Source organism: Portunus trituberculatus, chromosome 22, assembly GCF_017591435.1.
Source record: "Portunus trituberculatus isolate SZX2019 chromosome 22, ASM1759143v1, whole genome shotgun sequence".
In the NCBI taxonomy this organism is placed as follows: domain Eukaryota; kingdom Metazoa; phylum Arthropoda; class Malacostraca; order Decapoda; family Portunidae; genus Portunus; species Portunus trituberculatus.
This window is the reverse complement of record NC_059276.1, coordinates 9,677,776-9,696,074: the sequence shown is the minus strand read 5'-3', so window position 1 is coordinate 9,696,074 and position 18,299 is coordinate 9,677,776. Positions and strand designations below refer to the sequence as shown.

General features: G+C 37.9%; 1 protein-coding gene across 2 annotated transcripts in view; it reads right to left on the bottom strand.

Moving 5' to 3' along the window:
- The window catches only part of LOC123507498 (citramalyl-CoA lyase, mitochondrial-like), a 58,862-nt gene that overhangs the window by 1,871 nt on the left and 38,692 nt on the right, over nt 1-18,299 (bottom strand). The window contains exons 1-8 of one of the 2 annotated variants that reach the window (XM_045260407.1): nt 7,029-7,299; nt 5,918-6,064; nt 4,884-5,078; nt 4,293-4,488; nt 3,613-3,726; nt 3,199-3,260; nt 2,614-2,730; nt 1,800-1,904 (exon numbers count right to left, since the gene is read on the bottom strand). In XM_045260407.1, the coding sequence (XP_045116342.1) occupies nt 1,815-1,904; nt 2,614-2,730; nt 3,199-3,260; nt 3,613-3,726; nt 4,293-4,488; nt 4,884-5,078; nt 5,918-6,064; nt 7,029-7,115 (1,008 nt within the window). In that variant the 5' untranslated portion in view covers nt 7,116-7,299 and the 3' untranslated portion in view covers nt 1,800-1,814. Of the gene's footprint in view, nt 1-1,799; nt 1,905-2,613; nt 2,731-3,198; nt 3,261-3,612; nt 3,727-4,292; nt 4,489-4,883; nt 5,079-5,917; nt 6,065-7,028; nt 7,300-18,299 lie in introns of those variants that run through there. The other variant, XM_045260408.1, reaches the window with a different exon arrangement.

Sequence of the window (18,299 nt, the reverse complement as noted above, 5' to 3'; positions counted from 1 at the left end):
TCAGTTAGAATAGTGAAGACTGTGGCCATTAATCTTCTGACCTCCATAGACCCTTCCTAATGTCAATAAAATGGTCTAATTGTACACAAATCTCAAAGTAAAAATGTGTCCCAATATTGAAGGGGTTAATATGTACTTATCTCATTTATAGCTTATTTGTATTCATGCATATAAAGGATCTTTATTCAATTTCCATATAGCTAATATTTTACACCTGAGTTGTCATATATCTTTATTTTCATGATTTTTTGTCTTTATATATTACTATTATCATCATATGTTGTTTATGTTATATCACTGAATCTTGCTTTCAATATTATCATCTCTATTTTGTATTAATAGAATATCATAAAAACTATTGTCATCAATTTTATTACTGTTATAATCAATATTGTTTTTTTTTTTTTTTAATATTTCTATTGTTGTTATTATTTCTAACTTGTATTAATGTATTATCATAAGAATTATTGTCATCATGATTATTTTTATTATTGTTATTGTTATTATTTTCATTATTGTCTTCATTATTATTTTTATTATTGTTATTGTTATTATTTTCATTTTTATTGTTATTATTACTATTATTATTATTATTTTTATTATTGTTATTATTATTGTACTGTCTTAAATATTTCCATTAACTTTTCCTCTGTATTATTGTTAAGATTCTATTCTTTTCATTGCACAAACCGCACATGTCAGCAAATAATTCTCACAGATTATTATAAGATGCCTGAAAAGCTTTGCTTAAAATAGGCTACCTAGTTTGCATATTATAATATGTACATTATATATTTTTAAAAAAGAACTAAAATATAGTGATGAATAAAAAAAAAAAGTTTCTCTGTGTAGCTTCAAAGGTAACGCAGAGTAAAGCCTGCAATAAAAATACTTAATACTCGATAAGGAAAACCCATAATCTATATTTACTTTTATAATTGTGTAATGCATTTTTAAACATTCCTAAATAAAATAACATCTGAATTTTGTTTTATATTTAACCACATTGGACCACAGTGAACAAAAAGCTGGAAAAATCATATAAAATAAACAATTGTATATAGCATGTAGTATATTTTCTCCCTTATAGACTGTCGTTATGTATATTTCATTCATTACTTTTATGGATCTATTTACCAGAGCAGGAGCAATACAAGATTTTGAGTTTGGCGCCATTCAAAAAGTAGTGAAAGATTAAAATACACCAATAAAATGATGACCAAATAAAGAGTTCACCAGGACAAGTAGTCACTGCACCAGGATCCAACTTATGTATACTACTAAAACAATGAGGTATTAAGGAAGTAAGTTCAAGTAATCACCTAAAAACAATGAGACAATAAATTAGAGTCACGTGAACTAATAAGATAAATAAAATGACTAGTAAATAATGAGAGTAAGATGAATAATTAATAATGTCAGCAATAAATCAAAGGATCACGTTAACTAATCAAATAAAAAATAGAATAAAAACATGAGAATAAGATGAATTAATAACATGAACAATAAATTAAAGAGTAAGGTGAGCTAATAAAATATAAAAAACAACTAATAAATAATGAGAATACGATAAATTAATAACCTCAACAATAAACTAATGAGATGAACTAAAAATAAAAGAAATTCAATAAACAATGGAAATAAGATAAATAAACAACATCAGCAATAGATTAAATAAATAAATCACGAAAACAATAAATTAAATAAAAAAAAAAAAAAAACAAGGATATTAAGATAAACTAATAACCTCAATAAAATAAAAGGCTAGCTGAATTTACAACCCCCAACAATGATCTTACCAGAGTCCACACAGTTTAATTAGTGATGGCGGCGAGCTGCAGGATATTACGAGCCTGAAGGAGCAATGGCATATCTATCATGTTTCCTCTGAAGGTGAAGGCGCCCTGGAGAGGAAAAGATCCGATTAACCCCTTCGCCACCGGGACGTATTTTCATCTATAGTTTTAAGTGTGATTAGATGATTGCATTGACATTATGAAGGGTCTATGGAGGTCAGAGGTTTAATGGCCAGTCTTCACTATTTCATTCCCCACGTGAGTTTGTGAAGCTGTATAAAATCATCAAATAGTAACCAGAATGAGTACGGAAATGTGTAATGGTACTGAAGGGGTTAATATTCCCCACATGACTCAGGCCCTTTTCCGAAACACTTCCCTGCCGCACTTTCACTATTTTTCAAAGGGTCTAGTTTAAGTGACAGATTTTTAAGGGTGTTTTTGTGATTCTAGTGACATGTTAATAAGTTTTCTGCATTATCAACAGTACAAACACTATTTTCAAAGGGGGTCTAGTTGAAGTGACACAGATTTTTAAGGATGTTTCTGTGATTCTAGTGACATGTTAACAAGTTTTCTGCATTATGAACAGGAGAAATACTCTTTAGAACTCGGCTAATTGTCTCTGTGGTCTATGAAAATGGTCGCAGTGAGAGAATATGGGTTGAGTTATGCCCATCTAGTGATCTCAGTGGCCTTTAGAAACACCTATGAAAACCAGAGTCCATAAAAGAGATTAGTCCTTCATTTAACAATACAAGACTTCAGAAGACAGGCTAGTGATGGTGGGTGTGTTGTGTCAGAGAGCAGCACCCACCTTGCCTTCCTTTTGGTGTTGCTCAAAGGCTTCCACCAGTGCTGCTGCCCACTCCACCTTCCCTGGCGGAGGAGAGAAGGCCGCCTGCACCACTGGGACCTGGCTTGGGTGGATTACCTGGGAAACACATCCATTTATTGCTAAAAAAAATCCACTATATAAAATTGTCGATAAATCACAAGGAAATGAATCGGCAATGTAAATTAAGGTGAAATTGAAAAATATATGCAACTTTTGTGATGCCCTGTGTTAAAATTTTTTTTTTTACCAATAAGGAAATGGATCGGCAATGTAAATCAAGGTGAAATTGAGAAAAATATGGACATTTTGTGTGATATTCTGTGTTGAAATTCCCTTTTTAAATCAATAATGTGAGTGAATACAATATCAGCATTTCATTAAATCACTAAACACACAATTTTCCATCAATAAACCTACCTGTCTATACACTAAGCCAGCAATCCCACACAAGACAACCCAAACAAAACACACACACACACACAAACACAACATTCACACTCAGAAACAGAAAAACACAAATAAACTAACAATATTCAGACACAAAGACATTAACCACACCCTTACCTGCTTCCCAGTGAATCCCATACCAGCTCCCTCCTCACTCTGCTGCCTCAAGCCTTCAAGATCTGCAGAAACACCAGGAAAGGGTCACACACAGAAGTATTAGCCCCTCCAGTACCATGACGTGTTTCCATATCAATCCTGCTTACTATTTACTGATTTTATACAGCTTTAGAAAATTATGTGGGGATTTAAATAGTGATGACTCTGGCCATTAATCTTCTGACCTCCATAAACCCTTCCTAATGTAAATAAAATTGTCTAATCACAGCTAAAACTCATGATAATAAAGGTATTCTAGTACAGAAGGGATTAAACAAACAACTATCAATAACAACACCAACACACCACCAGTCCCTCCCCTTCAGTGTGGTACTGAGGCAACAAAACACACTGGTCACTGCAACACCACCTTACCTTTGTAGTCAATGTACACCAGATCAATTGCCTGCAGTTTGAATGCCTTTGCTACCGTCACCACATACTGCCGGGCAAACAGCAGCTCTCTGGCCTCATTGGTCCTTGTAGCACCTGAGAGAGACAGACAGAGAGATGGAGAAGGGAAGGAAGAGTCATGCAACAGTTATTCCACACACTCACTTCTCAGCCATACAAACCATGAAACTCAATACTAAAAAGAGAGATAACACATACCAACATACCACACACTCCCACTTGTACACTCCCTAACAATCACAGAGGGAGAGTTATAGTATAGACCTGTGGTTCCCAACCTGTGGTACGCATACCACTGGTGGTGCATGAAAGCTTTCCAGGTGGTACATGAGCATTTTCATAATCATATGCAATTTTTAGTTAAATTAAATCCATTCAATTCTCAGAAGAATGACTATTGCCTTACACAATGTAATCTGGCATTGATCAGCTGGTGGAGAAGAAACTGATGCACCTCTTGCATTAGATTGAGTTGTGTTAAGGTAAGGTACTTGTGAATAAATTGATATTTGCTAGTATTGAGTTATTCTGGAACCAGGTGGTACATGGTGACAGGACATGACCTACAAGCAGTAGCTACTCACTCAAGAAAAGTTTGAAAACCACTGGCACACACAAACCAAACACTGTCACGCACTCACCAATATCAGCACAGAAGTCATCCGAGCCAAACACAATGGCGTCAAGAAGGAAAGGGGAGTCATGGGAGAGTTCAACACCTCGCCGGCAGATGTCAGGGAGGCAAAGAAGCGACTCGGCTGACTCAGTAAAGATGACTAAACGAAGCTTCTCCTCTAATGTGTGTGTGCTTAGGGCCGTCTTCAGCTTGTCTGCGAACTGGTGGCGACGGTGGTGGTTAGTGATTTGATTAGCCTATACCAATAATAAGAACTATCTGTGTGTGTGTGTGTGTGTGTGTGTGTGTTTAATGATGGTAAAATTGGCCAAGGAAAACTGATTGAGAAAAAAAGAACCACTGAGATACCAGTCCTCAAACTCCTAAAACTCTGGAACTCCCTACCTGCTTCTGTGTTTGCATCTACCTATGACATGAATCCATTTAAGAGGAAGGTTTCAAGACATTTATCCCTTTCTTTTGGCTAACTCTCTTGGTATCTCTGTGAAGTCTTTTTATTGAATTGTTTTTGTTGCTCTTGGCTGGTTTTCCCCTCCTATACACTCACACACACACACACACACACACACACACACACAAATCAACAAACCAGTACCCAGGTAAGGTGTTCAGGTGAGTCAACTTTGGGCAGGTGTACAGTGGCAGGGAGGTGTTGCGCTGACAGGATCTCCCTCATGTCCTCGTCACACAGGCCGCTCTGCACACTGTTGAAACGCACTGAGCAATCCTTCCCACTGAAATTGATGGCTTGAGTGTGCAGAGTGTGGTGGATTCTGGCCCTTGCTGCTTCCTGAAAGAGTGCATCATTATTCTATCTATTCATTTATATATTTTTTGGTGAATTTTGGTGCTCACTGGTCCCTGAAAAAGTGTGTCATTATTTCATCTATCTATTCAAGTATTTTTGGTGAATTTTGGTGCTTGCTGGTTCCTGAAATAGTCCGTCATTATTCTATCTATTTATTTATCTATTTTTTAGTGAATTTTGGTGCTCACTGGTCCCTGAAAAAGTGCATGTTATTTCATTTCATCTCATCATGTCACTTTATCTATTTATTTATCTGTTTTTTGGTGAATTTCAGTCTTTGTTGCTTCCTGAAAGAGTTCGTCATTTCATTTAATTTCATTTCTTGGTTTTACTTATTTCATTTATCTGTTTTTATCTTATTTTTCATGTGTGTGGTGAATATTGGCACTTTTCGAGTACTGAAAGAATCTGTAATTTTTTCTATCTATTTAATTTATCTCTATTCCATCCCTATCTATATCTTCAAAAAATTTTTTTTTGTTATTTATACCATGTGGGCTTGCATTAAAGTGGGCATTGTTTTATTTTCTTTAGTTTTTGTTGTTCTTGGCTATAGTCTGCCCACTCTAAAATGGCTCCTGGATTTAAAACACATTGTAGCTCATTGATAACGTAATTGATTTGATGGGAATAATACCTGCTTTATTATAAGGATACCTCACAATTTTCCTCAAGATTTTACACATTCCATTCACATTTTCACACATTCTCTGGGACACCATTTAAACAGAGACAGAGGAGCCACTTTAGCGTAGACAGATTTTACTTTCCTTCTTCCATAAAAATGAGTGAAAAAAAAAAAGAAATCCCGTCCCACACACCTTCATGGAGAGAGCCACGCCATCCTCACAGTCCAGCACAATACAGTCGGCCCCAAGGCTGGGAATCTTCTGCTGTTTGCGTGAGTCATTGCCGGGAACGTACAGAACTGCTCGCCGCGGGATGTACTTCTTCTCCCCTGCTGCACACTACACAGAGAGAGAGAGAGAGAGAGAGAGAGAGAGAGAGAGAGAGAGAGAGAGAGAGAGAGAGAGAGAGAGAGAGAGTTAATTGGTTAGCTACTTACAATATCTCCTAAATTCCTTCATTGTGTTTGTTTTACCTTAAATTCTCGGGAAATTTGATAGTGAATGTTAAATATCCATAATAGAGAGAGAGAGAGAGAGAGAGAGAGAGAGAGAGAGAGAGAGAGAGAGAGAGAGAGAGAGAGAGAATATGAGCTTTAATATCCATAAAACTCACCAATCCTTGTTAAAATAAATGCCTCAGTGTCATTTGGTTTCATTCATCTACAAAGCATCCTATTACTCCATTAAAACCAGCAAAAGTCTTAATTCTTACATAAATCCACTCTCTTATTGATGTTTATAAAGATGTCATGCATGATATCAAAGCTCATATTCTCAAATGCTTCTTTGCTTCACCTTCACTGTTTCAAGAGGCTTTATTTAAACTGACACGAATTTTTAAGGTATTTTTACGGTTCTAGAGGCAGAGTGACAAGATTTCTGCATTATTAACTGGAGAAACACTCTAGAAAACCCCGCTAATCATCTCTGTGGCCTTGAAAATAGTCGTAATGAGTGAAGAGAGCATTTTTAAGCAAATTTTAATGATTTTAAAGGCAGAATGACACGATTTATACATTATTAACAAGAGAAACAATCTTGAAAACTCCGCTAATCATCTCTGCGGCCTTGAAAAATAGTCGTAATGAGAGAGCAGAGCATTTTAAAGCACGTTTTTATAGTTCTAGACGCAGAGTGACACAATTTCTACATTATTAACTGTAGAAACACTCTTGAAAACCCCGCTAACCATCTCTGTGGCCTTGAAAAACAGTCACGGTGAGAGAACAACGCGTTTCTAAATACGGATCTTTGAACGAGACTTACCGGTCACAGAAACCAAGAGAATACAACACTAGCTTACGTGATGCTGTGAGGCAGGAAACACATTGACACGACACGATACACTCCTCAACAACCCACACCCACCACGCCGCAGCACACCAAGCATGATACACAGCCTGACACGTCTTTAAAATTGGTGTATAGCAAGTTTTTATTAGTGTGGTGAGGCTGATACCACCACCATCACCACCATCACCCGGCGCTGTGTTTGTTGACGTCGTTTAAAGAGAGAGAAAGTGAGAGAGTGAGAGAGAGTGTGTATGTGAGAGAGCAGGGATACTAAGCTAAAATAAAACAGCTTTCAATAACTGAACATCAAAATAACGTAGGGTATTTAAATGTAAGCAGTCTCTCTCTCTCTCTCTCTCTCTCTCTCTCTCTCTCTCTGGTTTGTCTGTCTATCTTTCTCTTAATAATGTAAGCAGTTCTCTCTCTCTCTCTCTCTCTCTCTCTCTCTCTCTCTCTCTCTCTCTACTTTCCACACTTCGCGGCCTTAATCTATACAAGTCTAGTGTATCAAATTTATGTTGCAGGAAGTTTGTCACCACTAGGACACCAGGTTGAGTGGGGAATTTTAATCTGGTGTCCTTACATCGAGGCTCTGCTCAATGTTCAGCTGTATAATGCGTAATAAATAAATAGCTTTGCATGTTTCCGTATGTTTATGGGTTGCAAAGGATGGATTTTTCATAGTAGTAGTAGTAGTAGTAGTAGTAGTAGTAGTAGTAGTAGTAGTAGTAGTAGTAGTAGTAGTAGTAGTAGTAGTAGTAGTAGTAGTAGTAGTAGTAGTATGTAGTAGTAGTAGTAGTAGTAGCTAGTTGTTGTAGAAGTAATAGTAGAAGTAGTAGTAAATATAGGCTATGTTCAATTAATTATTCACTCACACACACACACACACACACACACACACCGCGTAGTGTAGTGGTTAGCACGCTTGACTCACAATCGAGAGGCCTGGGTTCGAGTCCCGGAAAGCGGCGAGGCAAATGGGCAAGCCTCTTAATGTGTGGGGTGTGTTCACCTAGCAGTAAATAGGTACGGGATGTAACTCGAGGGGTTGTGGCCTCGCTTTCCCGGTGTGTGTTGTGTGTTGATGTGGTCTCAGTCCTACCCGAAGATCGGTCTATGAGCTCTGAGCTCGCTCCGTAATGGGAAAGACTGGCTGAGTGACCAGAAGGCGACCGAGGTGAATTACACACACACACACACACACACACACCAAAACCCAGAAATGACAAGGGCGTAACGAAAAATTTTCCCTCCTCACACACGCACTGGCAGAGTGACACTTCATCTCCCACCCCAATACATCTCATTTCCCTGCTTCTGCCTTGCCTCCACTACCTCCATGCAGACCCCTGTAAGAGCACGGCAACAAGCACTTCACTCCTCAGAAAACACTATTTTCAAAGGCCACAGAGACGACTAGCCGGATTCTCAAGGCTGTTTCTCCTGCTAGTAATGTAGAAATACTAATCTGTGACTGGAACCGTAAAAACAACCTTGAAAACTCGCGTCATTGCTATTAGAGCTTATTGAAAGAAGAAAAGGTATGAGGAGAAGTGATTCTGAAGATGGGATGGCCTGGAAGTAACAATAATGAGGTGCCTGAGGTGAAAGTTGCAGGGTGAAGTAGAGAGAGAGAGAGAGAGGGAGGGAGAGGGAGAGAGCGGGGAGGAGTGGCTGGGTGGCTGACAGGATGTTGGCTTGTGTTGTAGTTGTGGTGGTGGTGATGGTGGTATTGTTGTATTAATCATTGTCTGTTTGCTATGCTCTTTTCCGCTCTGTTTTTCCTCCTCCTATTCCATTCTCTTGTTCTTTCTCCTTTTTTTCCCCCTCCGCCTTTTCCTCTTTCTTAAACAACAACAATAACAATAACAACTACTACAACCACCACTACTACTACTATTACTACTACTACTACTACTACTACTACTACTACTACTACTACTACTACTACTACTACTACTACTACTAATGTATTTCCTTCCTTCCTTCCTTCCACTTATCTATCTTTAACCTTTTCGTCTTCCTCTTCCTTTCCACGTTCTTCCCACCACAACCACCTCTCTCTCTCTCTCTCTCTCTCTCTCTCAATAAAGAAGAAGAAAGGACTGCAAGAAATAACAAATAGATAGATAGATAAATAAACACAATGATTAATATTCTTCAGATCTCGGCTTCTTTGAGTTAGCGATTCTGGCAACTCTTGTGACGTAGGAGGGTGGAAGTGGCGGGGCATCTCAGCTCAAAACACACAAGGGAAACTGATATGACTGATACTCTTGGGAATTCTGTGGTTGTGTGGTGGTGGTGGTGGTGATGGTGGTGGTGGTGGTCATCCGTAATTGTTATTTTGTTTTTTTGTTGTTGTTGTGATGGTGATGGTGGTGGTGGTGGGTTGTCTTGTAGAGAGAGGAGAGAGAGGGAAGAGTTAGTATGGAATAAATAGAAATAGAGATAAATAGAAAGAAAGGAGATGAAGAACAAATAAAATAGTAGTAGTAGTAGTAGTAGTAGTAGTAGTAGTAGTAGTAGTAGTAGTAGTAGCAGTAACAGCAGCAGCAGCAGTAGTATTAGCAAAACACAACCATTAGTACATGAATCTTACGTCTGGCAGCATCCACCGCTACCTTGCCATAAATCACGTACTCATGACACCCTCAACAAAACCACACGTTGCGAAGTCTTTACATCACAAACACAGTACATGAAGGGGAAACAAGTAAGAGGAGTCACGTAGAGGGAGATTCTAGAGGGTCAGGTGACATAAGAGCATTGCGCAAAGGGAGTGAGTGACGAGGGTAGAGTCCAAAGGGAAAACCGTACTGTATTATGAAGGATGTGACGTCAGCATTTCGTCTTGCCTGCCAGAGAGAGAGAGAGAGAGAGAGAGAGAGAGAGAGAGAGAGAGAGATAAAAGAGAGAGAAATAATGAAGAGATGGAGAAAAGACAGAAAAGGAGTAGAAATAAAAGAAAGGGAGAGAGAAATAATGAAGAGATGGAGAAGGAAACGATGAAAAGAAGCAGTTAGACAAGAAAATGAAGAAAAACGAGAAGAAACAGGCGATGAAGTACTAAGATCACCACCACAACCACCACCACCACCACCACAACAGCAACAACAACCAACAACAACAAGAACACAATGCACACGTGAAGGCGATAATCATAATCACATAGAGGGATCTGAAACCTTATAAGCGTGAACAAGCACTGAGCAGAATTCGCTGACCTTAGCAATGATATAAACACTAGCTAACTCACACTGACCTTCCCACCTTGACCCAGTGACCCGAGGCAGTAAGGTCAAGTCGAGAAATGACCTTAATGGTAAGAAATAACAGCAATAATACTAATAACCTTTTTCTACTGATGATGATGATGATGTCTTGGTTATGGACGTTAAAAGGTGCAAGAAATACTGTAATTTGACCGTGTTTGAGTAAATTACAGGTAGGAATGCAGGTGGTTAGATTTTTATTGCCTTTTTAATGGTTTATTGATTTGAGAATGTGTGTGTGTGTGTGTGTGTGTGTGTGTGTGTGTGTGTGTGTGTGTGTGTGTGTGTGATATAAGACTGGAATAAGAAAGTTTTATTATATTTAGTTTTTTTTTCGTATGTGTGTGTTATCTGTTGTTTATTTGCTTGACAGTCTGTTTGTCTATCTGTCTGTTTATCTATCTATCTGTCTGTCTTTCTGTCTATCTTTCAGACTATCAATAATTGTCTATCTATGTTTATCTATCTATTCAACCCTCTATCTATCTATTTATCTATCTATCTATCTATTCATCTATATCTATCTATCTATCTATCTCTCTTTCTGTCTATCTATCTATTTATGTTTGTCTGTCTATCTTTCCTGTATGTTTCTCTCTCCACCACCACCACTACCACCGCCACCATCACCACCACCACCACCACCACCTCTCCTTCCTGTTCGTCTGCCAGTGTCAACCTCATGCATTTAATTAAGAGACACGTGCTCTAATTAACCTTTACCAGCGCCCTTCCGTCCTACCTTTCATCAACAGTCTGATCAGGTGCAGTTTATTTATGATTTTTTTCTTTTAATTGTCTAGTTTGTTAAATTTCTAGTCTTCATTTTTCTTAGTTTTTTTTATCAATTGTTTTTTCTTCTACTTTTATTTGTTTTGGTGTCTTTTTAATTTCTTTTCTAAACTTAATGATCGTTTTTTTATGTTTTTGTAAATATTTTATTGTTTACATTTGTTTAATTTCTAGTCTTCACTTTTTTCTTCGTTTTTTTTTCAATTTTTTTCAATTTTTCTTGTGTTTTGGTGTCTTTTTAAATTTTTACTAATCATTATGGTCGTTTTTTATGTTTTTGTTAATATTTTATTCTTTACATTTGTTTCATTTCTAGTCTTCACTTTTTTCTTCGTTTTTCAATTTTTTTTCAAATTTTCTTGTGTTTTAGTGTCTTAAATTTTTACTAAACTTCATGGTCATTTATTTTATTTTGGGTATATATTTTATTGTCGACATTATTTTGATATTCATTTGATGTGCAGTTTTAATATCGTCTTGTATCTTCACATTTTTCTCAGCTCACAAACATCCAATCAGTTTTTTCTTTACCTTTATTCCCATTTCACTTTATTTTCTGCCCTTTTCCATTCGTATTAACCCCTTCAGTACCATGACGCGTTTTTATATCAATTCTTCTTACTATTTGGTGATTTCATACAGTTCATAGGATTAAAATAGTGAAGACTCTGGCCATTAATCTTTTGACCTCCATAGACCCTTCCTAATGTACATAAAATCGTCTAATTGAACCCAAACTCATGGTAAAGATGTCTCCCTGTAGTGAAGGGGTAACTAAAACCAACATTAGCTTCATTAGAAACAAAACATCATTCTCTGTCCTCTATCAACTTTGACCTCCATCTATCCTCTTATTTTTCTACGCATATTTACCTAACTCTTATCTACAGAGGTCACACGAGTCCTTATGGCATTAAAAAGTATTGAGTCATACATTAGAAGAAAGAAAACGGGAACTGAAGAAAATGGGAACTAAGGTTTTTCTTATCTTTCAGTTTGTATTATCTTTTAAGGACACAACCTTCCCGTTTTTCGTGGTTCTCTAATGAAGGTAAAGTTTTATCATATCTAGGGTCTCTCTCTCTCTCTCTCTCTCTCTCTCTCTACCCAATAACCTCTGCGCAATCATTTTCTACACAATTAAGGGAAAGATTTTATTTTATCCAATTTTTAAACACTAACTCTTTCTATTCTATCTTTTCCATTTTCTCTAATAAGCAAAAATGTCAGTTTTTTCTTGATATTTAGAAGGAATTTATCATTAATCTTGTATCTTCATGTATTCTCTCCTTTCATTTTTTCTTTTATAAATTACAACTTCCGTCTGTTTGTCCACTTTTTCAGACACCATTTTATTTTTCTCTTTTTATTTCAATATGTTTACTTTCTCATTCGTCTTTCCAGGGTCAATGATTTCGTTCCCTAGTATTAACATTGATTCAGTGTCTATCTTATATTCTGTTCCTTTTAAGGCATCACTAATCTGTTCTTGCGAGCTCTCCAGAGACCAATGCTTCCTGTGTTATGTTAAAGGTGGCACTCTCTCTCTCTCTCTCTCTCTCTCTCTCTGGACAATTTTTAACATAACATCTCTGCTTCTAATAATTTTCCTTCAATTTCTTTTAAAAATAGACATAATTCTTTTTTGCTTGCACCAGTTCTCTCATTCTATCCTTTCCTCGTATATACATCTCCCCTCCATCACCCCCTCTCTCTCTCTCTCTCTGCCTACGTGTGCAAGGGCGTGGCGGAACAGGGCCAAGACACAAGGCGGTAGTAAGAAAGACTGTTGGCGTGTGTGTTTTGGTAAGTTCAAAGAAGCAAGAGGAAAGTAGTGGTGGTGGTGGTGATGACGGTGGTGGTGGTGCGCGGAGTAGAGTGTGAGAGCGTGCGGTTCGTCACGTCCCCACTCATACCCCTCTCTCTCTCTCTCTCTCTCTCACCTTTCCTCCCTCCATCGTCCCTTCTCTCTCTCCTTTTCTCTCTCTTAGCAGTCAACCTCGACCTTCTTTCTACTCTCCCTTCCTCCCCCTCTCTCTCTCTCTCTCTCTCTCTCTGGTCATAAGACAATCAAACAAACATTCATGCATTGCACTGATTAAAGTTTTATCTCATTCCTTCCTTACTTACTTGTTGTTGTTGTTGTTGTTGTTGTTGTCGATGGATGTAGTAGTAGTAGTAGTAGTAGTAGTAGTAGTAGTAGTAGTAGTAGTAGTAGCAGTAGTAGTAGTAGTAGTAGTAGTAGTAGTAGTAGTAGTAGTAGTAATAGTAGTTTTTTGTTACTACTACTAATACTGCTACTGCTACTACTGCTACAACAATAACAACAACAACGACAGCAACAACAACAACAACAACAACAACAACAACAACAACTACTACTACTACTACTACTACTACTACTACTACTACTACTACAACAACAACTACTACTACAACAACAACAACAACAACAACTACTACTACTACTACTGTTACTACTACTGCTACTACTACTTCTACTATAACGACATCATATTTTCACCCTATAGATTAATTTGTATATGTCAGTGTGTGTGTGTGTGTGTGTGTGTGTGTGTGTGTGTGTGTAATTCAGCCACCGTATTGACCCTCACGTGTTCAACCATGTGCGTTTATGTGTGTGTGTGTGTGTGTGTGTGTGTGTGTGTACCTATGTCGCCATTAACTCGCATTTCGAAACACTGATAAAGCGATACTAAAGATGAGAGAGAGAGAGAGAGAGAGAGAGAGAGAGAGAGAGAGAGAGAGAGAGAGAGAGAGAGAGAGAGAGAGAGAGAGAGAGAGAGAGAGAGAGAGAGAGAGAGAGAGAGAGAGAGAGAGAGATCCAGGAATCGAACCGTGGCTAAAACACTTAGGCTTAATCTTTAACTGTTGAGCCATAATGATTTCTATGCTAAGAGGTGTTGCGATGGCCTTCAGTGTCCACGTGTGTGTGTGTGTGTGTGTGTGTGTGTGTGTGTGTGTGTGTGTGTGTGTGTGTGTGCGCACGTTCTTATGTATTGTATGTATATATGTGTGTATGTTTTAGTGAAGGGGAGTAAGTTTAATGATAAGGAGGAGGAGGAGGAGGATGAAGAACAAAAAGCAAGAATGAAAACAAGCGTTAAATATTTACAAACACAAGATTAATCAAGAAGAAAAGGAATAAACAAAGAAAATAATGAGGCAAAAACATTGATAAAATAACAATAACACACACACACACACACACACACACACACACACACACACACACACACACACACACACACACACCACGAACCAGACCTGTTGAAGCACTATCATTCAATATCAGTAACTTTATCTCTACAATTAATTACCTTTTTTTCATATTTTATCACAGAATTGACGTCCTACTTTCCTGCACAGTTCACAATGAGTCGCATTAACCCTTTGGCTTCCTTTCGGTTCACCTTTCCTTAATTACTAATCACTCTGGGGACATATTTACCTGTTCTTCACCTGCCTTTGATTTATGCGCCAAATTGTAATGCTTTTTTTGTTGATTAAAGTCAACATAGAGTTAGAAAATAATTAATAACGATTTTAAACCTAATTTGACTTCACTTAATCTAATGTTGTGGTGGAAACGCTAATGTTATTTCAATATTTCGTAATAAAAAAGTTGTGGCATTATTATTTCTTTATTATCATCGCTATCATCACCTTTATCATCATCCTCATTCCCTGTTCGAGTTTCAATTATCGTAATATTAAGAACACAACACTATCGTACACATCCTTGTCATTACCGTACCATAACCTCTGTCCCCTCTTATCTCTTACTCCCTATCTGTCTGAGTCAATTGTTCCGCCCCTTCCTGTTATCGTACGTGTCTTATCTTAACAAGCAAATGGTTATCGCACTACACATAAAATTAATGTACACCTTCCCTGGTCAAAACTCTCGTACGCCACTGAAAATTTTAAGCTTACAATCATCACAGTATATTCTTTTCTAACAAGCAAATGGTTATCCTACTAAACAAAGAATTATCGCATCTCTAACCTGGTCAAAACTCGTACGCCACTGAAAATTTTAACCTTACAATCATCGCAGTATATTCTTTTCTAACAAGCAAATGGTAACACACTACACATGGGATCATCGTATCTCTAACCTGGTCAAAATCTTCAAACGCCACTGAAAATCTTAACCTTGCAATCATGACAGTTATATATACTCTTCTAACAAGCAAATGGTTAAATACTACACATGGGATCATCGTATCTCTAACCTGGTCAAAATCTTCGTACGCCACTGAAAACTTTAACCTTTTATATTTTTTACTACCAAGAGCGGTGTTGTAATATTATGAACCATGTTATTAGTGTTTTTGTTAGTCATGATGGTGTTCGTCGCCAAAGGGAGACGTGAACGATTATAAGTGATAAGGAACTGGATGAAAATTAAAGAAAGAAGACTAGTAAATGTAAGATATGAATGGATAAAATAACAAATACAAATAAATAAATATAGACACAAAGATAGATGAATATAGAAAAGTGCAATAAATAAATCAAACGTTTCTATTTATTTCCAGTTATTCGTAAATCTAAGTTATCAATCAATCAATTATCAAGACACAATTTCCTTTTAAAAACCATACTTTCCAAATTAAATAGAAAAAAAGTCACACACATACACACACACACACACACACACACACACACACACACACACACACACACACACACACACACACACACTACCACCTTACTACAATATTCGCCAATTACAGATAACTTTCAAGACACAATTCCCTTTAAAAGACATCAAATACATACCTTCTACTATAACCATAACCAAAAGTCATCACACACATTATCACGACTACTACCACCTCAATACCGACAATATTCACCAAGTTACTAATAATTTTCAAGACACTTCCCTTTAAAACACCTTAAACTCACACCTCCTACAATTTGAACCCTCCCCTAAAAACATACCACACACATTACTACCACTTCAACCACCTCGCTACCGACAATATTTACCAAAGTTACTAATAATTTTCAAGACACTCCCCTTTAACACACCTAAAATTCACACCTCCCACAATAAGAACCCACAAACCCACCACAAACACATTACTACCACTGTTACCAGCTCACTTTCAACAACATTCCACTCATTACTTCACAAACATCGATTTCCTGCATTACTACCACGGTGACTAAGAGCAGAACCCCATCAGTCACCGCTATTAGAACCACAGGCATAAGCTCTTCTTCCTTGTATTACACTACGTTCTTTTATGAGTTCCTGCTCGTTTCCTCCTCTTGAGCAATACTTGACGCCAGGCACGGGTGTTTTACTGAGAATGCACTGGTTAGGCATTTCCTCTCACTCTGGTTGCGAAGAAGAAGAGGAGGAGGAGGAGGAGGAGTAGGAGAAGGAGGAAGAGAGGGAATATTAAGTAGATTCTATAGAAGTTATCGTGTATTGCTTATGAAATGAAACAAGAAGAGGAATGTTGTGAAATGATAGGGTCAGATGAAGAGGAGGAAGAGGAGGAGGAGGAGGAAGAAGAAGAGGAAGGAAGAAGAAAGAAAGAGAGAAGAGAGAAAACAACAATACATAAACAAACACCAGCAAACATTTACATACATTGCACACGAAAGAAAACAAACAGACACAGTTTAGATTAGCTGATCGTGTGTGTGTGTGTGTGTGTGTGTGTGTGTGTGTGTGTGTGTGTGTGTGTGTGTGTGTGTGTGTGTGTGTGACCAATAGACATCACTCCTTGACCTCCATTTCTTCTACCCCCTCTCAATAACTTCCCCAATAACCTAATGACCTCCTCCTCTTCCTCCTCCTCCTCCTCCTCCTCCTCCTCCTCCTCCTCCTCCTCCTCCTCCTCCTCCTCCTCCTTATGCGTACCTCATAATGAAAGAAGAGCACACAAACAAGAGAGAGAGAGAGAGAGAGAGAGAGAGAGAGAGAGAGAGAGAGAGAGAGAGAGAGAGAGAGAGAGAGAGAGAGAGAGAGAGAGAGAGAGAGAGAGTGAGTTTGACCTTTCGTGGCGTTGTAAATTTGGCCGCTGTGGAGTGACCTTGAAAATCCCGTAAAGCGGAGGAGGAGGAGGAAGAAGAAGAAGAAGTGGAAGAGGAGGAGGAGGAGGAGGAGGAGGAGGAGAAGGAGGAGGAGGAGAAGGAGGAAGGAAACATCGCCTCTTCGCTTTCATATCACGCATTATTGTCATTCTCCGTTGTTCTCGTCATAATGGTGTAATTCTTTTGTCCCAGCTAACAATGGATCAATCTGCCTATTCTTGTTCATTCTCACGTTACAAAGTCCAAAAACCTCCTAGACACTTATTTCCCTCACTTTCTTATCAGTTTTGTGGGTTTGTATCGTTTTGGAGCCTTTTATCGCTTCTTTCCTTCCTTCAGTTCAATATTTCTAATTCTTCTTCTGTTTCTAAACCTTCTTTCATCACGAGTCACTGCAATTTGTCACCCATTTCGTTTTTACCCCTTCAATACTGAGACCCATTTTTCCCTTGATTTTTGGGTATGATTAGATGATCCTATTTGCATTAGGAAGGGTCTATGGGTGTCAAAAGATTAATGACCAGAGTCTTTACTATTCTAATCCCAACATAAGCTGTATAAAATCGCCAAATAGTAACCAGAATGAATATACAAACGCGTCCTGGTACTGAAGAGACGCGATTTAATCCTCATCTATACTTCCCTCTCAGTGCTAATCATAATTCTAAGACCTGTATTCTGAAACACTTTGCTTTCTCACTACGATTATTTTCAAAGACCACAGAGATGAGATGCCATGTTCTCAAGAGCCTTCATCCTGCTGATGTAAAAATATTGTTATCTATCACTATAGCCGTAAAAAAACACCCTTAGAAACACGTGTAGTTACATCTAGAGGCTTCTGAAGGTAGTGTAGGTATGTCCAGAAAATTGCTTACGAAATAGGAAAAGAAAAAAGGAACCAGTGGTCTTGAGAGGAACCAGAGAAACGTCAGTACTCTAGTGAATCAAGGCAACACAAGGAAACGAGGCTTAACTCTGCCTGATATCCTTGGAAGGTGAAGACACTGTTGGTTTATAGGCAGCTTGGCGTGAGGTCAGATTTTGGCTTATAATTCCACGGCAGGAGATGAGAAAACGAGAAGAGGAGACGAGAACACGAGAAGAGACGATACGAAGAGACAAGATGAGAA